The sequence below is a fragment of the Pieris napi genome, chromosome 13 (genome assembly GCF_905475465.1).
Source record: "Pieris napi chromosome 13, ilPieNapi1.2, whole genome shotgun sequence".
In the NCBI taxonomy this organism is placed as follows: Eukaryota; Metazoa; Arthropoda; class Insecta; order Lepidoptera; family Pieridae; genus Pieris; species Pieris napi.
In genome coordinates, this window is record NC_062246.1 from 424,698 (window position 1) to 452,202 (window position 27,505).

At 33.5% G+C, this 27,505-nt stretch overlaps 4 protein-coding genes across 5 annotated transcripts in view; 2 read left to right on the forward strand and 2 right to left on the reverse strand.

The window, feature by feature from the left end:
* The first annotated feature begins 1,175 nt into the window (after positions 1-1,175).
* LOC125055192 (BTB/POZ domain-containing protein 10) lies at positions 1,176-5,697 on the forward strand. Its single transcript, XM_047657519.1, has 5 exons — positions 1,176-1,721; positions 2,711-2,907; positions 3,344-3,597; positions 4,562-4,818; positions 4,960-5,697. The coding sequence occupies exons 1-5, from the start codon at positions 1,370-1,372 to the stop codon at positions 5,031-5,033; spliced, it is 1,134 nt and encodes a 377-aa protein (XP_047513475.1). The 5' UTR covers positions 1,176-1,369; the 3' UTR covers positions 5,034-5,697.
* A 495-nt stretch (positions 5,698-6,192) lies between these two features.
* Positions 6,193-10,081, reverse strand: LOC125055204. The gene is made up of 2 exons (XM_047657538.1): positions 9,825-10,081; positions 6,193-6,389 (listed from the first exon to the last, which is right to left on the reverse strand). The coding sequence occupies exons 1-2, from the start codon at positions 10,014-10,016 to the stop codon at positions 6,234-6,236; spliced, it is 348 nt and encodes a 115-aa protein (XP_047513494.1). The 5' UTR covers positions 10,017-10,081; the 3' UTR covers positions 6,193-6,233.
* A 1,054-nt stretch (positions 10,082-11,135) lies between these two features.
* Positions 11,136-16,458, reverse strand: LOC125055194 (testis-expressed protein 9-like). Of its 2 annotated transcripts, XM_047657522.1 has the most exons (6): positions 15,998-16,454; positions 15,312-15,648; positions 14,947-15,044; positions 13,564-13,704; positions 12,552-12,719; positions 11,136-11,852 (listed from the first exon to the last, which is right to left on the reverse strand). In XM_047657522.1, exons 1-6 carry the CDS (start codon positions 16,103-16,105, stop codon positions 11,643-11,645), a joined length of 1,062 nt encoding a protein of 353 aa, XP_047513478.1. In that variant the 5' UTR covers positions 16,106-16,454; the 3' UTR covers positions 11,136-11,642. The 2 variants fall into 2 exon arrangements, with proteins under 2 accessions (XP_047513478.1, XP_047513479.1); XM_047657523.1 differs by lacking the exon at positions 13,564-13,704 and having other exon boundaries at positions 15,998-16,458.
* A 398-nt stretch (positions 16,459-16,856) lies between these two features.
* The window catches only part of LOC125055180, a 33,810-nt gene continuing 23,161 nt past the window's right edge, over positions 16,857-27,505 (forward strand). Inside the window, exon 1 of the mRNA XM_047657478.1 lies at positions 16,857-17,082. The gene's annotated coding sequence lies outside the window, so the exon portion shown is untranslated. The remainder of the gene's footprint in view (positions 17,083-27,505) is intronic.

The following is a 27,505-nucleotide window of genomic DNA, read 5'->3' on the forward strand; positions in this document are numbered from 1 at the left end:
GCGAAGAACTTGTTTAGAACATTAAACTGCTATCTTGCATTGTCTTCTGAATGTAACCAAATTTTAAGTAATTAATAAAATTTCATAATATAACCAATCCAATCTTTTGACAGGATTAAGAAGTAAGGTCAACAACCGCGGAAATCATTACGATTGGCCGTGATTAAGTCACGTTGCGAATTTTTCCGCGCAAATACGAAGCATTATTTTGATGTCAAGATATTGATTGATGATTTGTGTTTGAAGGGACTTATCATAAATATATTTCATGCTATAATGTTCGTTTTAAATAATATGATATATTTTACTGTATAATTACAAATAACTAAAAGTAAAACCTGAATGAATAAGTAGTTTAAAAAAAAAGATTCCATATTACACTTTTACATACGTCCTCGACCTGCTTTCATTTTATTAACAGATAAATAAGTAATAGAAGTTCAATAAGGTAAAAAGATCAAAGAAAATAATGTGATGGAAATAGTTATAATCGATACCTTAACCATATACTTGTTACAAAAAATTGCTGCCTAGGGTCACTTAAATTATCGAAGTTCTTAAACTACTAATAAACTAATGTAATGTAAGTAGAAAATTTTATTCAGTTTTCTGAATAACTTTTTAGTCACGTATATATATTACGTATGCCTCTTCACATTGGGTGCCGCTGCGCCGACTAGTCTATCAGAAAGTTAATTTATTTTTATGACATTATAATTTATTTGGTTAGTACTCTACTCTAATCTAAGCAAGACTAGGCCATCGACCAAGAAAAAAATCGATGGGTTGCACTCCGGGAGTGACGGCACAAGTGAAAACTTGAATATTAACGTTGTGCATTTTTGATATTTTGGAATGGTTTGGGAATAATTTTGCACGAATTGCCGTAATTATCAGTATAAAAGTACTATCATTTATGTGGTAGAATACACTATTTATTTATTACGCTATCGTACACAAACATGACCATTTTAAATTAGAATTAGATCTCTTCTACTTCTTTTACGTTAAAGCACAAAATAGAAGTCTATAAGTATGGTCGAAAGACTATAGCCTGCGCCATGGGCGAAAAAAAGAAGTCTATAACCTTGTTGACACTTGACAATAAATGTTACTTGCTGTTAGATCGCTGTGAATCGTAATTCAAAAGACGTCAAGTCTTTTAAACTTCAAAAGTTCAAACTGTTTGTCTGCAGTCTGACTTATATCTTGTCTATTCGTGAATATCTTCGTCCCACCTTTGTTCCATTTTGTTCTCGTGTTTTTATTTTATTTTAATACAACGAAAGCCAAACATTTTCAGCCGACGTTAAGGCGTAGGCAAGGAAGCATCGAGCGTGATGTGAGGGCTCGATACGAGCGTGCTTCCATGTCTGATACACAGGCGAGGGGCCAGCAGGCCATGTTAGATTCCAGACGTCCGTTCTTCTACCCAGACAGCAGTAGTGATACAGAGGAGTATAGAAGGGACAGCGAAGAGCGTCGCAAGAGATTATCTAGACGCAACATTTCTAACGTACGTAGACCAAATATGATGTCGAAAACTCAGTCTCCTAATGCACCTATACCATCCACTTCCAGTCAAGAACCGAAGATAGACAAGAAGAATCCCATCGGTGAAGACAGAATAACTTTAGTAGTTGATAATACTAGATTTGTTGTTGATCCTGCTCAATTCACTGCACATCCAAATACAATGCTTGGAAGAATGTTTAGTTCAGGTAAAATCAAACACTCCTAAGAACTCTAATGTTTAATTGAATGTGAAGTAGTACTGTTATGTAGGTGAACTAAATTAGAGAGCAAGAGTGCATAATTATGCACTTAATATATTGATTACTGATATGATTTACCAGTAAAAAATTACAATATCTATATAATCTAAATAATCAAGGGACAAGAAAATAAAACTCTGATCATTATGCATTTAAACACATAATTACTTTGAAATTAACAATACAATTTTAAATGAATATGTTGCATGTGGTGCAATATTTATTTTCCATCATCCATTAATTCCTATCTAATCTTTGATGTTATCAAATTATTTAATAACTTCATAACAGTCCTATTGCGTTTCATATACATCTCTATCAAAAGATAACAGATACAAATAGATGTTTAAGTGATTAAGTGGATATGCCTTAAGACTTTGTCAACATAGGTGATTTTTTATTTCCTGACTACCTAAATTCCAAATTTAAATGACTTGTCATAACTGTATAATTTTAATTTAGAAAGGTTCAAATTAATACTTTGTTCAAGTGTCTTAAATTAAAAAAATCATAATAATTCCCAAACTATTTAAGTGTATAGCATTTTAAGAGAAAAAAATCTGATAAATGTTATTGCATTCTTGTATATACATTAATTTATATTTATGTATAATAATCTTTAAAGAGGTCATACAGCAATTGATAAGCTCAATGCAGATTGCATTGAGTGTGTAATTAAAAATAGTTTAGCTGTGGCAACACATATACATATATATATTGCTTTATTGATAAGCCATTCATTTGTAAATTTTCTAAAATATTATATGTAGTTTATGAGCAAAGCACAGAAGTTATTACTTCTAAAACCAATGAGTTACTATTAAATTGTTAACATTTACATATAAAAAGACATACTACCATATATAGAAATATAGTAGATATACATACAGAAATAACAGGCTAACTGGTTTATATATGTATTAATTAAATTATAGGCATAGACTTCACACATACCAATGAGCGTGGAGAATATGAAGTGGCTGAGGGCATCTCGGCCACAGTGTTCAGAGCAATTCTAGAGTACTATAGAGGTGGCACTATCCGCTGCCCTCCAACAGTCTCTGTGCAAGAGCTAAGGGAGGCTTGTGATTATCTCCTGGTGCCTTTTGATGCCAATACTGTGAGGTGTCAGGTGAGTGTGTTACGTTTATTAATGATATTTTGAATTGCAAGCATACATACATAGTGTGAGGTTACATCCATAACTGTTATTATTCTATTTTGAACAGTACACTGTTATTAGTTATGGTATATTGTTACATAACTCTATACCATGGAATCTGCATTTTGCAATGCATAAAAGTTACACATTCCTCACATTGCATGGTGTCAGCATTTGTTACCCTGTGGAACCTCATTCTTTTTATATTTTCTGTGTATTCAAAGTCCTAACATCTCATAGTTTTGACATAACATTAATTGTAATTTTTATTAATTAAATATGACTTGAGTTTTTTGAAACCTTTGGGGGTGGACTGCGTAATTGGCTTAACAATTTAAATAATTTTGTTTTATATACTATAAAATTACGTATACTTAAAAAAACAAAGTAATAAAAAACCTTTTAGAATCTCAGAGGCCTTCTTCATGAACTATCAAATGAAGGAGCTCGCCGTCAATTTGAGACATTCCTGGAGCGTCTTATTCTACCACTGATGGTGGAATCTGCTCAGCGTGGTGACAGAGAGTGCCATGTAGTAGTGCTATTGGATGATGACTCCGTGGAATGGGATGAGGAGTATCCTCCCCAAATGGGAGATGAGTACAGTCAAACAGTACTTTCCACTCCATTGTACCGATTCTTTAAGTATATTGAAAATAGGTAAGAATCTTTAACTATTTACAATCCTTTGTTTATAATTATGTATAATCTATTATAGAGCTAATTAAGTGAGGGCCAGCGGTGAATCCTAAAAAAAAAACAAAATGTATTTAAATTACTTTAATTAATCACTAGTACAATAATTAAGACTTAATTAAATATAACTATTTAATCGGCCCGATATTAGGTGCACAACAAATAATCTATATTATAAACTTAACTAGTTGAGAATTGACTGGTCCGATGTGAGGTATCCGATCAAAAGCTTCTGATCTCTATTGTCCATTTCCTTTTATAACGGTGTTGCTTAAGAGGGGTACAGGTATTGGCTAGGCGGGGCAAAGGGAGTGCAATGGATATGTAACAAGCTGAAGGGTTTGTTTATTTGAAAATACTGAACCATTATTAACTGAACATATACATATTATAAAACTGTACATATTATATGCAGTTTTCACCAATGCATTATGTGTAGGTTGAAGGAATGTTTAGGCTATAACTTATTGAAATTTGATGTCATAAAAACAGTTATTGACATTTCATTTTGAAACAGGATGGGTAAAAATTAAAAATTTATATACTCACCAATTACTACTAACCACTATATTGGTTCTTCTTTCTTGTATCTTCTACTTATAGCTTTACTTGACGGATTTAAGATCGTTTAGCGGCCTATCGAGATAATTTGTTTTTTTATTGTAAAATATTTGCAGTGTCGCATTTTAATTAAGGTATGTTTAGACCTGACTTAATAGATTGTTTGCATAGTTTATGTAGAAATTAAACAACAAAAAGACAATTATTTTTAATTGTAAGTAGATAAATTTGTTTAATTTGTTAAACCAGCTCATTAAATAAAAGACACTTAGTCTGCATTACTGATATATTTTACATTTTGTTTATGTGCACTGTACTGCTGTTGTATTTAGCTAGTACATAATTAATTCCAATCAAATCTTTCCAGAGACGTCGCGAAACAAGTAATGAAAGAGCGCGGTCTTAAGAAAATCCGTTTAGGCGTCGAAGGCTACCCTACTTACAAGGAGAAAGTCCGCAAAAGGCCGGGAGGCCGCGCTGAAGTGATATACAACTATGTGCAGCGGCCCTTTATTCACATGTCCTGGGAGAAGGAGGAAGCTAAAAGCCGACATGTGGACTTCCAATGTTTTAAATCGAAATCCGTCACTAATTTGGCTGAAGCTACTGCAGATCCTGTTACCGGTGAGAGATTGAACGCGGCCAAAACGATTTAATCGATTTGTCTGTGGCTCAGAATTTAAATAATAATAAAAATATCGTTATAAAACAATAAGAATGCTAACAATTTATTTAGTCATGTGGTTCCTATATTTGATTTTCCAGAATTGGAGCCGGTCAGGGCCCGTGAAGAGGTGGAGGCACCGGAGAACCCCGAAGAGCAGCCGGAGGAGCAGTGACTATCAGTCCCGAAGGCCGTACAACTCGTGATGGCCATGTTTTGTTGGTTTATATAATCCTATGGCCATTTTAATGTGCAATGGCCGTATCGATTGTCTAGATTGATACCATTCTGTCAGGAGGTCTTTTATCATTTCACAGAAAGAAATGTGGAAACGTTTTGAGACAATGTTGGTGAAAGTTGTTGTTTTATGAAACCGCTCAACACCAAGATTTTATATCTTCAATTTGTATGCGATGAAGAATGTCTACAGAAAATGTTATGTAATAGTTAAAGTATGGTTACAACATATAGCAAGGATATGGGAATTAATAGTTTAAATGTATGATATATCAATAAATTTTGAAGCGCTTAAACCGATGGGTCTGAAGTTGTTTTTATTCGACAATATGTTGGAATAATTCAGACTCAATTGGAGAATTCGTGGAAAGAAATGTCTAAATCGTCCAAGTTATATGTAAACTTTCCAAAATACTGTATAATTAAATCACTGTTGGATTCGCGTTCACCTTAACTGTTCACCTATTTAACTATATATGCTAAACGCTATAAATATTGTATTTTATGCGCAAAAAATTGTCAATTTTAAAACAAATTGTCGCGTTTTTTGCCGATTTGCTAAACTTTTATAACGGTTCTTTTTTAATAAATTGGTAATAAAATTGTTGTTTTATTTATTAATAGGGAAGGTATATTATATTACATATATAACACAGACATGAGAAATACGCCCGGATAAATGATGGCACAGTCTGCAAAAAAATCAATAAAAAAGGATCATAATGATTTAATTAATTTACAATAGTAAGTAAATTAGAGGCATTGTACATTGGCATTGTTGCAATATCCGTTTCACCGCCAGATGGCGCTGTACACAATAGCAACGAAAGAAAACTACAAAACGCAGTATATTCCATCCAGTGTCAAAACTAAAACCCTAGTATTTTTTTTCCTTACTACCGGTTGCCTGGACGAGATCGGTTGTCAGCGATAAGGCCGCCCATTGCATCCCTAATAATTTATGTTAGTTACATAAATATGTATTACCAACACACAAGTATACAGTATCTACAATATTCTTAACCTACATATTAATAATAATAATTAATAAATAAACTTATTATTTTTTAAGTTTTAATAAATAAAACATCGCTAAATGCTATTTGTATGTGTTTATTAAAAAAAAGTATCAAATTTGTTAAATAAAATCTGGGCTAACATAAATTCCAATATCGTAGCTCAGTCTGCTTCCCCTCTCGCTTTTGATTCGTAAGTTAACAAACGGATAGCCAATTCCACCCGCCGTTATGTTCACTGACGCCTTACTGTGGTCGTTGTCCAATGCTTGTATACCCTGAAGAGAATTTTTGCTATCTTAGATTAAAATACAAAGTCAGCAGATAACAAATGTTGTCGTGACGTAACAAGAGTAGCGAAGAGTTTATTGCCAGTTCTTCTCTTCCGTTCTACGCCTTTGATTTGGTACAACTGGGAGTAAATGTAAATTTAGAACCATTTCATATATATTTATTTTTTGACGTTCCTATATGAATAAATGATTTTTTGAATTTATGTGTCTAAAACCTATCAGTGTAACTCAAACTCAAACTCAAACTCAAACTCAAAATATCTTTATTCAAGTAGGTAACTAAGTACACTTTTGAATAGTCAAGTTAAATTAATCGTAAATTTACATTTACTACCAGTTCGCAAGTCAAGGGCGTAGAGCGGGTAAGAAGAACTGGCAAGAAACTTTCCGCCACTCTTTTTAATCGCCAAGTATTGTCATACAAATTGTTTGAACTGGAGCAATTCAATCCCAAGGATTAGGATCATTTAAGTAGTCCTCAAATTTATAAAAAGCTTTGTTGATTAATTTTCGTTTAACGAGGACTTTGAATTTATTTAGTGATAATTCTCTAATTGCGCTTGGGAGTTTGTTGTAAAAACGAATACAATTTCCATATAAGGAGTGATTTATCTTTTGGAGCCTGGTTGGTCGTACACTCAAATTAGTTCTATTTCGCGTATTATACTGGTGAAAGTCACCATTTGTTTTAAAATCGTTTACATTTTTTTGGACATACAACAAGGCTTCAAGAATATATTGACCAGATAGTGTCATAATATTTAATTCCTTAAACTTATTCCGTACCGACTCCCTCGGAGAAACACAACAAATACCCCGAACAGCCCGCTTCTGCAGCACAAATATGGATTGAACCTCTGCAGCAGCACCCCACAATAAAATGCCGTACGACATAACGCTATGAAAGTAGCTATGATACACAATTTTAGCCGTGTCCTCATCAGTAAACTGTCGGATTTTCTTTACTGCATATGCTGCAGAGCTCAGCCTATTCGAAAGAGTCTCTATGTGTGGGCCCCATTGGAGTTTACTATCTATTGTTATGCCTAGAAAAACAGTTTTGTCAACAAAGTTTAGTTCACTGTCCTTAATTTTCAGGTTACCAATATCTCGCTTTACGCTAGTAGTTGTAAATCTAATACATTTTGTTTTATTCTCATTAAGCAATAAGTTATTTACATTAAACCAGTTAACTATACGAGAGATAGAATTGTTTACATCGTCCAATAATACGTTAGTCCTATTCACTTTAAATAGAAGTGAAGTGTCATCAGCAAACAATACCATCTCATGAACTTCGTTGACAAAGAATGGGAGGTCATTTATGTAAATCAGAAATAAGAAAGGCCCGAGAATCGATCCTTGGGGGACGCCCATTGATACCTGCGAACCCGGAGAGGTGACTCCATTGACATGAACTCTTTGGATCCTTCCCTTTAAATATGAATTCATCAGGCTGGAAGCTTTGCCATCAACGCCATAGTGTTGAAGCTTTCCAACGAGTATATCAGGATGAACACAGTCAAAGGCCTTTGACAGGTCACAAAAGACGCCGACTCCATCATATGATTCTTCCCAGGCGTTAAATATGTCCGAAATCAACTTCACACCGGCATCGATTGTGGAGCGACCCTTAGTGAAACCATACTGTTTATTATGTAAGAGTTTATTTTTATTAAAATGTAAAGAAAGCTGGTCTAGCATTATCTTTTCAAAAACTTTGCTCAACGCAGGGAGCACGGAAACAGGTCTGAAGTTTGACGGATCAGACTCACTACCTGCCTTGAACAACGGTGTAATCTTACTTAATTTCATTTCGTCCGGAAAGACTCCACAATCGATACAGCTGTTAAAAATTATAGACAATTCAGAGCTTATTACATTAATAACGGAATTTAAAATGACTGTTGACATACCCCATATATCTTTACTTTTTTTTAAATTAATAAGCTTAAAAGTTTTAACGATATCATTACAAGTTATATGTTTAAACTGAAATTTAATATTACATTCAGGTACACATTTTTCTAGCAATGAGATCGCAGCAGCAGGTGAAGAATCTAGGGACTTGGTCGTATTTAGTGGTACATTTGTAAAGAACTCTTCAAAAGAAGAAGCTACCTCTGGGTCAGATTTTATTAACTTCCCTTTAACTTTTAACATATAATCAGTTCGTTTGTCAGACGTTTTACCTGATTCTTCATTTATTATTTTCCAGGTAGCTTTTACTTTATCCATGCTATTTTTTATTTTTGAACTTAAATATTGAGACTTTGCAGTTTTGCAATCTTTTTTGAAATTATTTGAATACAACCTAACATATTCCCTAAATTCCACACTAGTGTTATATTGCATTTCGTCATAGATTTCATATAATTTTAACCTTTTCCTGTGTAACTCCTCATTTGCCCAGTCACAGAAACTTGTTTTCTCAGAGACCAATAAAGTCTTTTGAGTAAATACTTTCTTGAATTCATCAATAAATGATCCAAAAAAAGTATTGTATAAATTATTAGGGGATGAGTTGCCACACAGAAATGGCATTCTATAGACCAATGCTTCTCTAAATCTGTCCAAACGGTCATTTGTAATAGGAGTTATCACAATTTTCTTCTTTTTACATGTTTTTTGTTTCCTTAATTGGAATTCAAACCATTGACCAGTGTGATCAGATTTAAATCTATTGAAAATACAAACATTCAAAGGGGCTATGTCACTATATATGTTATCTATACAAGTTGCGGTGCTAGCTGTTATTCTTGTGGGTGAATGAAATTGATTTATTAAATTGTATGAACGAAAAAGACTAAGTATGCGTACACTTGAATTAGAATGACAAAGTAAATTGACATTAAAGTCCCCACACACAATTAGCCCTTTATTACACTTTACTAATTTACACAATATCTCCTCTAATACATTTTCAACATTATTATAGACAGCTGATGGAGGACAATATAGACATACAACAATGAATTGCTCCAGTTCCACACAGGAGATTTCAATAGTTAGTTCTACAGAGAGGCTGATAATATCCTTTCTTTCTTTGCATTTAAGTTTTTTACTTATTAGGATTAATGAGCCACCATGAATTGCATTTTCTCTGCAAAACACACTACCAACCCTGTGGTTACAAAAATTAAACAAAACTTCATATTTTTTTAGCCAGTGCTCTGTTATGCACAAAAAGTCTATTTTTTGACTATTCAAGAATAGTTCAAACAACAACCGTCGAAATGTTTCCATCTATGATCATATATGTATAGTATAGAAGTATAGTTTAATTCTGATTCTTATAAAACATGAAACAGATAACCTTTATTAACTTTGCATTCCATTTTACGCAGTCGTCTTTTTCATAATCATGTTACACGAGTAATACCGCGAGAATTTATCGCGTAAATAAATTTTAAAACTCACCCGTATAGGTTTATTGGTAGGTGAGGAATAAAAGAAAGATTTGATCCTCTTGAAGAATGGCATGGCATTGTATTCAAAGTCTTCGTGATGGGCAAGAACTACTCTATCAGCTACATTTCCGACCACCAAATGCGTGCAATTCACGAAACACACCCCCGACACGATTAAAACCAATAACCCTAGCAACCTCATTATAAATAACAATGAAAAATAATGAATCGATGTTTCTTCCAACGCGTAATATTTGCTTCTAGTGATTTAAGGTCACGTTATCAAGAGGGCAAGATGTGACTGTAATTTATGTGGTTTTGCGTACTTGTGAGTCATTATGCATTTCTATGAGATGATGTAATGTTGACCACGATTTAAATATTGATTTGCCAGAGCCTTGACATCATAGAATAAAGGTTGCACCATCATTAGATGTTTAAGGTTCCTATAGAGTTCAGAAACCGCAAAGAAGTTCAAATATTAAAGTCTGCGTAGTAAAAGGTTTCTAGATTTTCTCTTTTTTTATGTAGCAGAAGCCACACCTGATGTTAAGTGATACCGTCGCCCATAGGCACTCACATTACTAGAGGGCTCGCAAGTACGTTGCCGGCCTTTTAAGAATCGATACGCCCTTGAAGGACCCTAAGTCACATACATCGGTGGGCAGCTGGTTCCACGAAGTGGGATGGAAAGGCTTGCAAATAATTGGAACCGTAGCTTTTACTCTTTTTTTCTATTAAGAGATTTCTTAACAAAAAATTATTTACCTTACAAAAAGATAAAAATGAGAAAAAATAAACGTATGGTCACTCCACTTTGTAACTAAAATATATACTAACACACATATCAGTTTTATCCTCAACCTTTTCTTAGAATTGTAACATATTTAGTAACAAATACATATATGTGTTGCGAAATATTCTTAAACTATAATTTCTGTGATAAACAGAAATATTTATACATAGATAATGTTTGGAAATCTCTCAACTCCATATAAATTACTTTCATCCCCCATTTAGCAATCGACTGAATCGATTTTCATAAAACACCTTTAAGAACCATCGCCGAAAAACAAGCTTTCTAACAAAAAATCCTATCTAATCACAGTAAATTTACTTAGAAAATTGTAAGGCTTTTAATTACAATTTACAATCCGTTACCAAATCAAGGGCGTAGACCGAAAACTAGAAAGAAACTAACACTCGTAGCGGTTAAACTTATAATTAAATGGTTAAAAATTATATGTAACGAAACTGTTTATCATAAACATCAACAGACTACATAATAGGTAAAAGCTTTTTTTAAATGAAACATTGGAAATGTAAGGGAATATTTATTTAAATATACTTATGGACTAGCATTCGACAGCAACCACTTCGTTAAAATTTAACTCATGCAATTGCTAAATGCAATTATATATTTTAAAAAATTTAATTGGGCAAGACACGTGGCTGGCGTGAAGCTTCATCGATGGATAAGCACTTATTTTAAAGCTAGAAAGAACTAAAGGTAGACAAAGCAAAACATTCCAAGGAGGGTAGCTCCCATAATTGCCTCACTGACTCCGTGTTGTCAATAGGAGAGGAAATTTATAAGTAAGTTTAAATATCGCCAACATCTCTTAATATTGAATTAAGGGCTGGAATTCTATATTAGCTTTCCGGTTGCATTAGATCGGAATAAAAATAGTGAAAGAATCAGTCTTTTCCGGTAGTATTATTAAAAATACAAACTACGCCTTTTTATTACCATTATACAATTTCAAGCAATTTAGAATGTTATAGTCAGAGAAATATAGATTTATATCACGTATAAAGAAATATACAACTACAAATCAGAATTTAAGAAATCATAATAATCTCTCTCCAACGCCTTCAAAGCGCCCTCCGTGGCAAGCAACGCGTTCTGCTTCTTCAGATTGTCTATGAGAGCCATTTGCTTGTCAATGCGGGTAGTCAGGCATTTCACTTTCGCTTCCAAACGGCAGATTGCATTCTGATGCGACGCAGAGAGGTTGCGTGTCGCGTCGCGGAATTCCTAAAGATTTAAAACTTATTGTAAATATTTGTTGCATGATCAAATGAAATGATCAAAATATATATATTTTTTGTGAGTTGTTTCGTTATAGTATATTTCCTTCTAATTAGAAAAAAGATTTTTTTTTATAGAGGTTCATTCGTTGTTAAGTGATAGCCGCCCATGGACACTCAATGCCAGAGAGCTTGCGAGTGCAGGACCCTAAGTCGAATTGGTTCGGAAATATTTCAGTGGGCAGCTGGTTCCACATAGTGGTGGTGGCAAAAACTGCCTTAAAAACGCTCAGTTGTGGAACGACGGAGGTTGAGGTGATACGGGTGGAATTTCATATTCTGCTTTGATGTCTGATAATGAAAAGCTGCAGGTATTAATGCGAACAACTCCTCTGAACACTCTCCATGGTAAATGCGGTAGAAGATGCAGAGTGACCCCACATCTCTACGCAACGCCAAGGGATTAAGCCGCTCGGAAAGGGATTGGTCGTGAACTATTCGAACAGCTCTTCGTTGAATACGATAAAGTGGATATTATTGTAATGTTTCCTTGTCTTGAGGAGAAATACAAAAAAACCGACAGTAAATGTAAATTTAGAGAGAAACGTTTATAAATGTACAATATTAATCTAAATGAGGATATAATTTCTGACTTCGATTTAGATAAAAACATGTTATTCTGAAAGCATAGACACGTATTTCTTACCTTTTCAGCCATTTTGGAGGCTTCGAGTTGTTGTTTGAGCGTCGCAATCGTTTCTTCGTGAGCAGCACAACGCGCTTCGACATTCGCGTTCTTATATCGCAAGCTTTTAGCCTCGTTCGTCAGTTTGTCCGCTAGACTTCGCTGTTCCTTGTATAGGCGGTCCTTTTCCTGAAATATATTTAATATGCCAGACAAATAATACCTACGAAAATAATATACATCCTCAACAGTGTGTAAAAGAATTAAATTTTTGTTTGTCTGATTAAGATACGTTTTCATCGCATCGGGGAGGCCCGCTTCATAGATAGCACTTTTTTAAAGTGTATATTGTAAAGGCTAGTTGATCTAGTTCTTAGAGATGGAAATTAAACACTCCAATGATGACTTGATTCACTTCACTGATTTAACGTAAACTCTATAACTTCAAACTTGAACAATAGAATTGCCCGTGCGCATGTTTTACAACCTCTTTTATAATCTATTCCCTACTCCGACCCGACCATCCCAATTCGGGCAGTTATTCGAGTCAATTCGTAACAATTCGTAAACAACCGAACGAGTCAAATGAGTAACTATTGCACATGCGCATTTGTAGCAAGATTCTTAAGAATATGTTTCATAAAATATGTTTAGAATTTAATTTAATAAATATTAAAAGCTAACAATATTAAGCCGTTGGCCTGTTCGAACCCATATTTCCATTTCAGGGATAAAAAGGGCTCTTCAACTGATACAAAAAATTTAATAGTAAAAAGGTTAAGAAATGTGTGGGGTATTTGAATAAAAAAAATTTTTTTTTAGTTTTTATAATAGAATATGTAATTTATAAAAAAAATCAACGGCGCTACAATCTTTTAACATCTGGGTGGGATTGATTTGATTTGTGCCTGACACTCGCCGTCGACCTTTTGGGTCTAAGACAATGGGGAATCGAACCTACGACCTCAGAGATGAGAGTCGCACGCTGAAGCCACTAGGCCAACTCTGCCCTCGTATGTAATTGATAACTTACATTAATTCTATTATTGGAGGCAGCATACTTTGCTTTGAGATCAGCATTTTCCGATCTTAAATTATTCGCCTTATTCACCAAAGTCAGTCTTTCAGTCTCCAATCCAGCCAGTTGGGTCATGTGGCTCTCACATTGTTTACCCTGAGAAAAATTCATTTTTTTTAAATATTACAACATCTAAAACATAATTCTACTCTGTGGTTTTACAGTAACTAGGTTACTGAAACAAAAACAGACTTAATCGTCTGTATTTTAAAAAGGGCGGCAACGCAATCGCGAGCCCTCAGTCATTGAGTGTTCATGGGCTGTCAATCACTTAACATCAGGTGAGCCATCCTGCCCGTTTGCCCTCTGTTCTATAAAAAAAAATCTGATGTGTTATTCAAGGCGCCCTGAAAACGGTGATCGCTCTGATTTGTCCACCTTTTAGCCAATAGCTATAACATTCTTGTTCTCCAAAATCCTAAGAACCCTTATTAACCACCATATTATTAAGCAGCACTCGAGATACCTAGAGGGCCACCAGCTGATTAGCGATTGACAGTACTTCTCTGGATGTGGTCGCTTAGCTGGTGACATTCTCGTTTATCTTACACATAGATAGGCAGAGACTGAATTGATTCAACAAGGAAGGTGCCTTCGATTGGGCTGTGGCACAAAGAGCTTGTTTCGAAGCTTCCTTCCCGAGAAATTATGCAACTGAATTTCCAGGTTTCTAGGTCAGGTAGAGGAGCTAGGTCATATTGACGGGGCAGCCCCGACCTTAATCTCGTGAACGCTGTGGATGGCAGTGTCCCGAAACTATTTCTTCTGTATATTAAAGATATGTTTCTACTTAGCAACTAAGGAAACTCTTTACACTGGGTTAATTTCTCGGGTAGTTGTCTGAAGTTGAAACTGTGCTACCTGGAGTCTCGGACTGGGGTCTTCTTAGGGTTAAATTAGATGATCTAGTCCACATCTGGAAGAGGATTGAGGATTTTTGGGCTAAAAAACACCCTTTGTCGCTACCCCTCTTTGAAGTCATTCTCATTAAAAACCTCCTCTTACTGGTAGGTACTCTTATCGGTGTCCATGTATTGCGGTATTACGTAAAATCACGTGCGCCGGCCCGTTTATATATTGTACCTTCTATATAAAGCATAATATAAGGTATAATAAAAATATAAGACCTAGATTTTCAGAGAAATAAAAAGTATCAATTGAAATTAACATAGTACATAAATAACAACAGTGTATGTCTCATTTTAGTATGCTTTATCAGCAAGAGAATATGTTTAAATATGTGATTTATTTTCTTAGAGTTTAATGTGCACTAATTAAACATTAGAAAAGCCTGCAAACACTTAACAATGGAGGACCATTTTTGCTAGAAAATCTTACCATTTTATCTATATTTGCTTGCAATTTGTCAATCTGTTCTTGCATCAATTTCAGTTTGGCCGATAGAAACTTGCATACATTTTCAATATTCACACCACCTGAAATATAAAATTAAAAGTTATGTGTATTATAAAAGAGTCAAACACAATAGATTTTGTGATATGATTAGTTGTTATAAATATGCAGATTAGTTTCATAATATAGTGTTTAGTTTTAATTGGCAATACAATCAAAGTTTTTGAATCTGATATCTGTTCATTAATTATTCAATGTGAACCTTATAAATAGAAAGGGCCAAATGAACTCTACATTTAGTAAATTTTTAAACTATGAATGGAAGTCTAACAAAACAATGAGATACATACCCTTTAAAAATGACTGTGGCAAAACATTATCCTTAACATTAACTGAGACAAAAGCATACAAAAATTCCAAATCATTGTTCTTCTTAGTACTTAAATTGCACCATTCACAAACATTTGTTACACATTTTTTTATTTCCATATCTGTATTATCAACATTTCTAATATCAATCTTTTTACTGTTGATTTTTTTGGATGCCCCATTGTCTGTAGTTTTTGTTGTTCCATAGATTTTGTCTGATGTTTTAATGCTAGGTGTATCACAATAGTGCCTTTTACTATGGTGGTTTATAGGACTGGATAAGGGACCTGCAAATTCTGCAAATATGTCCTGTCTTTGCTGTAGACCAGAGAATTTTACAATTTTAATATACTTACAACACAAGATATATAATGTTCAAGTAATAAAATTGAACCTAAAATGGATATTATAATAATCTGAACAAGTTAAATGTGAATATTTATAGATATGGACATAAAAAGAAGTTGATTGCTATTTGAATTAAACAAAGATGTGTAGGATTTGTGTATACCATCTACTGTAAACAAAGACTCACTCTATTTTAATCTTAGAAACCAACTTTTTTTTTGTCATGGCTTTTATAACAGAATTATAAATATAAAACTAATTTTAACTGCAATGAATATTAAATGATACTACGAAAAATAAACAATGTTTGTTATCTCACCATAACTTGTTCGATTTCTTTCATTAGTATTTCTGTTTTCTTTTCCAGCTGTTTATTAAGTTTTTTGAATTCATTTTCTCTGGCTAATAAGTCATCTGATTCCAGCATTTCACTTACTAGATTTAACACTTAGTTAAGTTATTACGGATAATACCTCTAATCTACAATAAATACTTCGCTTCCTCTCTTACTAAAAGAACGGTCTGTCAATTCACAGTTGTTCATATTTTACATCTTTTAATAACAGGCTTAACAACATCGTTGCCATGGTCACACTTCCTTTTTAGTCATATGAATATCTGAACAAATATTCAACAAGTAGATACAAACGCCGTTGTTTTTAACTGAAACTCATTAAAGTTAAGGATTTTTGTGAGAAAACATAATGAAAAACTAAAACAATATTTTTAATAAGTTATAGGTTTAAAAGAATAGTATAATTTTGTGTTGTTTTGTTGTTGATTATAAAGGTTGTACGCCATCTAGTAGCGGCTAAAGAAATAGTAAAAAGTAGAATAGCAAACGTCAAAAACAGCTGTCTAAGGACCAATCAAAACCAATGTTTTGGTTGTCAATAAGCATGGCTCATTCGATGACATTTCCTTGGACTTTCCATATGATTCCAAACAAAAGATTTGAACACTTAATGCAATGTAACGATTGTTAGGATGATTCATAAAAAATAAAAAAATTAACATATATAGTTTAAAATGTATCAGGAGGTATAAATGCCTAGTAAAACAGTAATTTCCACAAAGTGTCAGAAAGAGAGGGCTAATGTGCAACGGAGATAGATGAAAAGTTTATTTCATTTGTGAGATTTTCAATCGATTTACCAATCAGAACGAACTTACCACAGCTGACATTTTTTAGTTCATGGTTGAGGCGAGCGTTGATCGGTCGCTCGCTTACTTTGAAACGGTTTATAATACCTTGAATTAAGATTTGGACTGCGTTTACGCGTCCCGACATTTTGTTAACTGTGCATAATGTATTTGAAGAGAATAAGACACGACTTTCGGAGTGTTATATTATAGCGTAGGTGTTCCGTGTGGGGTTAGATGTTATAGCTTGCTTCAAAAAAGGTGAGTCTTTGTTTTATTTCACTGTAATGCAGGAGGCATTACAACATATGCCTAGATTTCCCTACCACGTATCATTCGTTTTTCCGTATTGTTCGCACAATGCTCTGTTAGTTGATTTCCGTGGAAAGTTAATTTAGCGTATAATCCGACCGATTCTGAATTCTATAGATAAGTTAGTTTCGTGGTATTTATTTATAAGTTTTAATAGAAAATCAGCTGGTGTGGACAGGTTTTTTTATAACTTGGCAGGTATCCCTAACGGCACTAACAGGTAAAACAGCTGTTTTATTTTATTAGCACTCTTTGACGATAAGCGCTCTTATTTCTTTCAAGTTAAGAGTGAACTAGTGTTATGTATATACCTTGGCTGGCTTAAGTTGTAAATAGGGAAGGCGTGTGTCGATAGTTTTTTTAATCCGGTTTTTGTAAATCATCGACCTTTGTAATGACCATTTACCTAATGATTTGCAGATGGGAAAAAAACAATGCGCAGTTAACACGTGGTGATTTTAGGAAGCTTTAAATATATTTTTGAAAACGTTTCTTTTTCACACAATATTATAAGAGTAAACACACAGTCTTTTAAATACTAAATATAAAAGTATACTATAGCACTCATGTTTAAGGGAAAAAATCAAATACCACTACTAAAATACAAACTTGAATTTTGATCCTATCTGATTGATTACAACAATGTTATCTCAAGTCCACCTACATTGTATTGATCTAGTGACCTATTTAATCTGTCAAATCTGTTATTTTATTCAATATAAAATAAGCCTCTGCAAATAATGCACAGCACAAAAGATTTTTTACATAGGTACATATATGTATATACAATGCACATGGGCAAAATTAACAGTTAATGAGTTCAAATAATAATAATAACAAAATTAAAACATAGACTAGAATAACTATTATAAAGTTATAATTATTTATAAAAATTTCAAATGGCCAAGAATCTCACAGATTATTCTCTCTCTTATATACATACAAATTCATTATTTTTTTTTGTTTTAAAGTGGTTATAAAATGCAATATTGTGATAACAAAGTCACAAGTTACAACACCTACATTTACCGTAGCTGTTGGTTAAAATACATTAAAAAGTTTTATGTCCGTATCATTATCTCCATTAACTATGTCATTAGTTATTGTATTTTTGGTAAATAATTTCAGCATTTCAAGACAGCCGGTGCAATTCTATCACATCTCAGACACAGATACTTACTCTGATGTTGCGTTGTAGTTTTCCTTTCACATATAGGGCTAGAAACTACTACTACTTTAAGTAATGATTCAGGCCTTGGCCTAGTATCGTTTGCTTCCTATTTCGTCAGAAGGATGTATTTAACATTAATTTATTAATTGCCTAGCGGGAGTTAACGCTCATGCGAATATAACACGCAATGGAAATATATAGAATTTCGCTATTGGTACTGCAGTGTCTCCCACTTACTGTGTGTGTTGCAGTGATTGCCCACAATCTGTCTATTGCTGTCCTATTTTAGTCGTGATTAAGTTCTTCCGGATATCGAACCTTGGTCCCTACTTTCTATAAATGTGATTAAAAACTAACAACTTTTTTAAATGTTGTCTGTTCACGATCATTCAGTTGTACGTATACCTATGTGTTATTAAAACAAAATGAACTTAGACAAATTTTTAGTGTTTTTAAATTTTTATCCGTAAATATATATAATAAATTTATTTACCTCTCCACAATATATAATAAATTTATTTACCTCTCCACAATATTGCATTTTTTGAGTTAACATGCTTCAGGTGTTGACTATCTTTGTGAGAGGCTGGTGCCTATAATAGAACTCTAGAAGTCCTGTGGTAACAGGTCACCAGCCTTTCATCGAGGACAGAAAATATTCAAAGAGATTACATACTATGACTAAACTAAAGTAATAAACAAAATAAAACTAAAGCATAAATGGTTGTGGGTACACACCCACAACCATTTTTTACAAAAATATGTGTAAGGATGTGTGAATTAAATATGTGTGAAAGAATTTAATTTAAAGGAACTCCCTATGTAGTAAATATTATATAGGGAAAAGTTGATTAAACTCTATAATTATCAATGAGTTTATCATAGTACATAGACCTCACCTGGAACATACTATTGATATAAAAATAGTTTATATTTAACAAAATTTTATCAAATGTTGAATTTCAATGGGTCAGATGACAATGACCTATAATTAGATCTAGATCGTGGGTCACGCGGTTTTTTGTCTGGTCTCAGGGTTATCGTTAAAATTGAAATATTTAAAATGCCGTTAGTGATAATTGATGAATCATGAGCGGTGTCGTGACTCGTGAGACAGGAGTGGTTAAATGGTGAAATTAGGCCAAGAATTACAAGGCAACAATTAATGCAAATTAAAGTTTATCATCGTTTTGGACATTGGTGAGCGAGTTTTGGCCTAGTGGCTTTAGTGTGCGACTCTCATCCCTAAGGTCGTAGGTCTGAGGCTTATTTCCCCGGCTGTGCACCAATGGACTTTCTTTCTACGTACATTTAACATACGCTAAACGGTGAAAGAAAATATCGTGAGGAAACCGGCTTGCCTTTGACCCAAAAGTCGACGGCGTGTGTCAGGCACAGGAGGCTGATCACCTATTTGCCTATATTAGATTGACAAATTATCATGAGAGCCTAAAAAGGTTGGAGGGTCTAGACATTATTTTCTCCATTAGGGAGCAGATCAGCATTCTTTGCGTTGATATATTTTACGGTTTGACATAAGGAAGAAAACAATTGAATCATTCACCCAGTTATACAAAGGGCCTAACGAGTTCAATTGAGTCACGCCATTGCCCACACGTGGACACGGGCTTTGTTTGTGTCATAATAATATTATCTATAGCGTCATGGCCACCATTTTTATAACTATACAAATGTGAAGAGAATGGATTTTTCTTTTAGCCTTTTTCTTACGTGATCGTACTGAAGCTGGTAGTATATATACATACAGTAATCCCCCGTATAACGCGATTCCCGTGTCCCATATGATGCCGTATTTCCCCCTATAACGCGCACGTTTCTCAAGTTTTATTTCTGTAGGGTGAAATTTATAAGGATTTGTCACATTCAATTGTGTTATAAAATTAAACTAAATTAACTTTATTAAATTCGTGTTCCTAGATTTTGAATTGTTCAAAAAAACAGTGTTACGAGAATGCTCCTACAACGTGATTTCCTACCGCGTTATAAGGGGCTTACAGAGACTGCTCCTACAACGTGATTTCCTACCGCGTTATAAGGGGCTCACATTATATCAGACTGATATGCCTTCAGCGATCCAGTTATCGCAAAGTGGGCAATACAATCGATGTTGAATTATTAATCGTCCTGTTCCAATTTTAGCCCGTGTCGTGGCCCTTTGAAGAGTTCTGTGACCTCAGGCGCTGTTCTTTGTAATTGGCCTTTATTGATTGGACTATACATTGTGCTGTAGATGATGGAAGCATATTTAAGTCTACAGTTGAGCGACTCTACCTGTCGTAGTCACCGCTAGTTCAACATTACAATCTAGATATTATATCCGCTGCACATGCTTGCCAAATTAGGGCGTTTTACGAAGAGACATTCATTCATTTTCTCTCCCGGTGGAGAGAGAGAGGGAGATATAACCTCCAATTGTTTAAGAGTATACTCCTCCCTCAAAGGGTGTCCATACGCTGTGATGACTGGGCTTTTTGGGCGTCCCGTAGACTTGCCTCGCGTTTGCCTCTTAATATATTATTATGTAAAAAAAAACAGTGAACTAAATATTGAAAAGTATAACATTTATTTAAATTGTAAATTGTACATACAGGAAGCTGTAATATTTAATGCAAAGTTGAAACAAAGAAAAGACACTGCGTACCATGGCCCTGACATTAAAAGATTATTAAAAGCGTGTGTATTTATTAAATGTTATGCTATAACCAGAAATTATATAAATTTTGTATAAAAATATGTAATTTTCGTCTTGCAATCAGGGAGTAATCTAATATATTATATATATAAAATTCTCGTGTCACAATGTTCGTTCCCATACTCCTTCAAAACGGCTCGACCGATTCTTATGAAATTTTTTATGCATATTCAGTAAGTCTGAGAATCGGCACTAGCCGGCACTTACTGAAACCCTTAAGTGATAAGGGGTGTCAACCCCAAAAAAAAGTTTTTATTTTTTAGAAATTTTATTTGTTTTAATTTTTTTATGGTACAGCATACAAAAGTACATACAACCCTTAATTGTCACCCCTCTACGATCAACCCCTATTTTTTATTATACTTGATATGGCAAAAAAACGTTTGCCGAGTCAGCTAGTTTTGTTAAAAAGTTCTGGTTGAAGTTGTTTATAGAATCCGGCGAATAATTACAATTATCGATAAAGAGACATCTCTAGTTAACCCTTCGAAAGGTCTACAACCTCGGGGTTTTTAAACCATACGCTTAATGCGTAGTTGTTTTGTATATCTCGTAAATACAGGGCCCGTTGACTTTTGCTAAGTGACGTTTTCCGTGGGATGGGTTGGGCTTTGTATGGAGATGACGACATTTCACTCACGGTCTATTTTTAATAATTTACATATATTGGTTTTAACGCCAATATAACCACTTATCTGTAATAGTTTTTATTTAATAACTAAGAACTCCGATTAGTACGATTATTTAAAGGAAATTGTGATAAATAAAATGTTGTGGAAAGTTTTCCTTTCAACTGCGAAATAGGAAAATTAAAGTTCAAAGTTACATAAGTGAATTGTGAGTGAGTGACTACTTTTTGTTCGAAGTAATATGTACCTACAGTCAAAACCGTTTATAACGACATCGTTTACAACGACCTATCGGTTATTACAACCAGATTGTATGGTCCCGTCCGAATCCCTAGTAAACTATTCAGTAAACAAACCGCTTATAACAACATCGGATACAGCGACATATCGCTTACAACGACGAAATTTTATATATATATTTATACAATTTTATACAAACGATTTTAAATCTTATTTAGAGGCGTTGAATGAATATTTAGGCATATTATTACCTACGCACTTTCTCCCAACGAACAGTTTCAGCCAACAACGATTTCGGAGGCTCTTAACGCTGTAACAATTTTGCAAAAATTTGTTGCCTTTAACGAACAGTTTGATACTGGTGATACTCATACCTTGAGATGTATGAAACGTAAAATGCAAAAAATATTTGAGACTGGGCTAAAAAAAAACAGACCAAAATGATTGATTTCTTTTGTACCTAATTATTTCGTAATAAATATTTTTGCTTCTTTTTTGACTCGTTTACATATTATAATATTAACATACCATATTATAACCCATACCTACCTATTCTAGATAGATAACTATGATAATATAACTTGTAGATAGTGTACATACATATAAACTATACTTGTGTATATATAATATATGACATTGCTTATAACGACTATCGGATATAACGTCGGAAACTATACGGTCCCTTCAATGTCGTTATAACCGGTTTTGACTGTATATGCTTATATCTACACGAAACGACTTTATATATATGTATATAAAATAGATACCGTAATGTTTTTGACATTACTCAACAAATTTCAAATAAAAAAATCATAGTTTATTTAAAGGTTGTTTTTTTATAATTATCCCTCTTATAAACCACACTTAAGTGCTACTTAAGTTGGATGTAGACTCGTTAAATACGCTTCTTGGTCCCCTAATGTAAAAGGGTGAAAATTAAGATGAAAATAATGTTTCCGATGTCTAGATATCTTTATACATACTACGCTCGAAGTTATCAAATCAAATTTGGCATCGGCAATCGGTAATTTGGCATCGCAGTTAGGCTGGCAACGCACTTGCGAGGCTTCCGCCATTGAGTGTCCATGGGCGGCGGTATCACTTAACATCAAGTGAGCCTCCTGCCCTTTATTTTTATTTCTTTTATTTTGCCCCCTTTTTTTAATTGCAGTTTAAATTAATCGTGTAAATAGGGCGTGGAAATATGGAAAAATTTAGTTTCTAGATCGGGATTAGAACTGACAAAAAACACATTTTAATATACAATTAGTTTCGCAAAGATTTCGTAAGACAATTAATTGTTATTGTCCATTATTAAGTTGTCACTGTATGCATTAGCTATACACTTGACAATGATAGTTACTACTTACAACACATTCTATTGTTTATTATAGACTTTGTTATTTGTTATTTACATTTGAAAATAATGGTTCTCAATTAAAAGAAGCAATAAACAATAGTATAGCGGGTTCTACAATCTATCGATAAAATACATCACTACGATTTTACTTGCAATACGAAGAGGTCTGTAACCTCGTGGTGTTTTTTAAACGTTCTCTTTTTAACTGTACAATGCATGCATCGGTTTACTGTAAACTGTTACTGTATTGGTTTAAAGTATTGATTTCAGCGCCATCTATATTGGTATCATTCATATGGGTTTTGAAAATATATTTTTTTTAAAAGAGTGTGCTTGGTGGTAAATTATTATTACTACCTGGTGGTAACTCATTGTTGCCACCTTTTTATTTATTTATTTATTAGTTATCTTGCAGCTAACACATATCCATATTATGAAACAAAACAGACAATATACAAAGCCAAAACAGATTACATTGATAAATAAAATATATGAAACAGAAAACATAAGTATAGACCCAAAAAAGAAAACTGAAATTAAACCTTAAACAAATGACAATTAATACTTAATATTTTAAAGAAAATACTAAATTGTTACTGTTAATCAAAGTCAAAGTCTTCCTGCTTCTTCAAATATTTCCTCACATCCTCTTTGGTAACCCCCTTAATTCCTTAATGTTCTACTTTATATATAACCATGGAATTTAATTATTAGTTAAACATATTATAGTCTTCGAACATTCTTCTTTGACATTATGGCCTATTTGTTTTTTTGTACCGAGTAGACCATTACATATTATATATTATGTTTCATTGTATATTAGCAGATATTGAGACTTCTTTTGTTTTTTTATTGATTGATAGTCAAGTATGATCAAATATTTTTGAAATCTTCATTAGTAACATGTGGTTTTGAGTTGGCCAAAACTCACCAATATCCAGATTGAGCATTCTGATAAACTAGCAGGTCTGGATATCCATAGTTGCAGACCTCATACTTAGATATCGATTTTAGTTCAGTTTTTATAAAAAAAATTTTTTATCACTTTGTGTTTTTTAAGTTTGCCTATAAGTGCTTGTCATATTAAACATGATATTTTAATATGATTTTTCATGTACCAATGTATCAGTGTGCAGAGCGTTGGAAAGCTTTTATAAATAAACATATAATGTTATCATATACATCTTCGACGCTAGTAAGTTAATACATCAGCTTCCTGAGTTTGACATTCTATGAGCGAGTTTTTTTAGCTTAAAATCGTTCAAAAGCTACAGTTAGCAAAAGAAAGATTCACGCAAAAAGCGTTCAAATGTTTTGTGCAGGTATTTGACCTTAAAACGTAAAGGTCGTTTACCCTAACCGGACCTAGGATACGAATCAATTGTTTTTTATCGTTTATTTGTGTTTTTAATTGCGAATTTAATTTTGGTGATTTAAATAATTTTGACATTACATTTGTTTAGTAAATTAAATAATCACAGTACATGTTCATATTGAAACGAGATGGTTAGGTTTAAAAATACGTTTAGCAGTCATTATTCAACTATGAGTTAAAAAAGAAAAGATTTTTCTACTATTCTTACTTATTTAGAAACACGTTTATTTTATATAAGTTGTTTGACACAACGTATCACAAGGTGGCGCTAGTAGGAGCTTAAAACGCGCTATTAAAATATTGTCTTGGATATATGTAAGCTCTGGTTTATTATTGTAGGGTAGAAAATTGATCAGTGAAACAGACATATTTTTGGACGAGAGATACTTAGTGGATACTTTCTGCTTCGATGCTCTCTAGTTAAGTAGTTATTATTATGGTTGTTGTATGTAATTTTATCAGAAAGCAATAATTTATCTTTTTGATTATCAATTAACAGCACCGCGGCATGCGGAAGGTTGATCGCCTTTTAAAGGTTGTAAATATGTATCGCCATTGGTGTATAATATATATGTTAACGTAAAATTGTAAAAACCGTTAGATTGTAATCTATCTCGCGAGATTATAAACTGTCGAAAGATTGTGAACCTCAACGAACTGCTTACAAATTAACGTATTATTATTCGGTAGTTATATGAAATTGTTGGGAAGTAAAATTAATCTGTAATTGACCAAAGAAGTTTGAATGATAACTAAGATAGTGTAGTACAATCTACCGAATAATAATACGTTAAATTGTAAGCAGTACGCTGAGGTTCACAATCTTTCGACAGTTTATAATCTCGCGAGATAGATTACAATCTAACGGTTTTTACAATTTTACGTTAACATATAACATATAGTGACATGTTCATGAATTATGTTTAGTCATTAACTTCACAATTTAGTAACTTAAATATTGCCATAATACTACACTCAGGGTTGATTTTTTTTAATATAATAAACACTAACATTTTAATCAAGTTCATTTTAGTTTACCACTATTTCCAATTAATTCGATAAAAATTCTTAATTTCTAGACGAGATCAAATTCGCCATAGTATATTTAATATTTACAAAAAACTATCCAAACAATGTTATGTTGCTTCGTCGCGTCGTTAGGTGCGTCGTTGCGAACATTTTATGACTTTCATATAAACTACGAATTCCATTCTATAAATTGGGAGAACCCCATTTTTATATTTAAATGAGGATAAAAAGAACTTTTCTATTGAATTACTTTCTTTCGGTTAGAGATTTAACTAACGGGATTTTACCAGTGGGGAATTACTTATGAATTTCATAAAATTTCTGCTTTTCTATCTGTTTCATTTCATTACATATTAATTCTGACTGATAACACCTTATAAAAGTCTCAACTCAAGTGTGATTTAAAACATGGTTGAAATATGCCAACCCTGATTATTATACTACTAGCTGGTGCCCGTGACTTCGTCTGTGCAGGATTAATATTTCGAGTAGCTTATATTGGTGTAGCGTAGAAAAAAACTACTAATGGTATTGACTATTTAAGATAAACATTTCCAACATACATGACATATGTGTAACTCTAGCTGGTTTAGAGTTAGGTTTAGCTGGCAGCGCACGCCAGAATAGCTCGCAGATGGTAGATTGTTTCCCGCTTACTTGATATTTTGGACAATTTACACAATATCTTTAAAAATTTGTAGCCTATGTGTTATTCTGATGTATAAGCTATATTATTGTAAAGTTTCATTACAATCCATTCGTATTTTTTACGTGAAAGCATCCATACTTACAAGCTTTCGCGTTTATAATATAAGTAGGATTTGATGCTGGTTTGAAGTGCCCTTATAAATGCTTACCAAATTTTTATACTAAAAGTTCGTTAGAATCAGGTCACTGACTTTAAACGAAAATAAATATCTGTTGTCTAAACCTTGTGGTGAACAGACACAATGAGTCACGGATGCAGTTTTGTGCCAATATTTCCCGGAACATGATAATTTTCTTTGTTTTAACATTTTAAAAATAATAATATCTTTATTCAGTCACATAAATTATAAATTAAAGTTATAATACGTCACATGGCGATTTTTATCACAATTCAGGTTGAATTGTCCAAATATAGAACTGCAAGACAGCCTCGATTATTGGAATCTTGGAGCGTCTCACCCTGTCAAAGAAATTAGTTTTTTTTGTTGCGGAAGCGCTACTAAAACTAAACGCTACTAAACCTTTGGAATTCTTCCACTCTCTTAAGGTCATCCTTTACACAATCTTCGGTTTGTTCTCCGGACCATACCTAAACACCAGAAACAACATCAGATTTATTTCTATTATTCTTCAGCCCCTGAGAATGTCAACGGCATAATTGAGCTATTTTAACATATCGCCCAGAGACATCCGACTCTATTCTTTTTAGCTCAGCAATGACATCATTCATCATCATCAGGCTAAAGAGGGCCGGTGAGGGCAAAGCTTTAACGCCGTAAGCCGATATTAATAGATTAAAGAGCTGCGTATAACCACAATTTTTGGTCAATTGTAAAAAGGTAGCCAAAAAGACTAGACTAGGCTAGACTCCTTTGTGGAGAGTGTTCAGAGTTGTTCCGATTTATACATTCAGCTGAGTTTCGTCATCGGACATCGAGTTAGAATACGAAATTCCACCCGTATCACCTCTACGTCCGTCGTTCCACAATTGACTGAAGTACTTCCGAACCAATTCTTATTTTAACTTTGGGTTCAAGAAAAAAGCGTACCAATTCTCAAAAGTCTGACATCGCACTTGAGAGCCATCTGCCACTGTAAGAGTCCATGGGCATGGAGTCATACGAGCCTCCTAATTTAAAAAAAATGC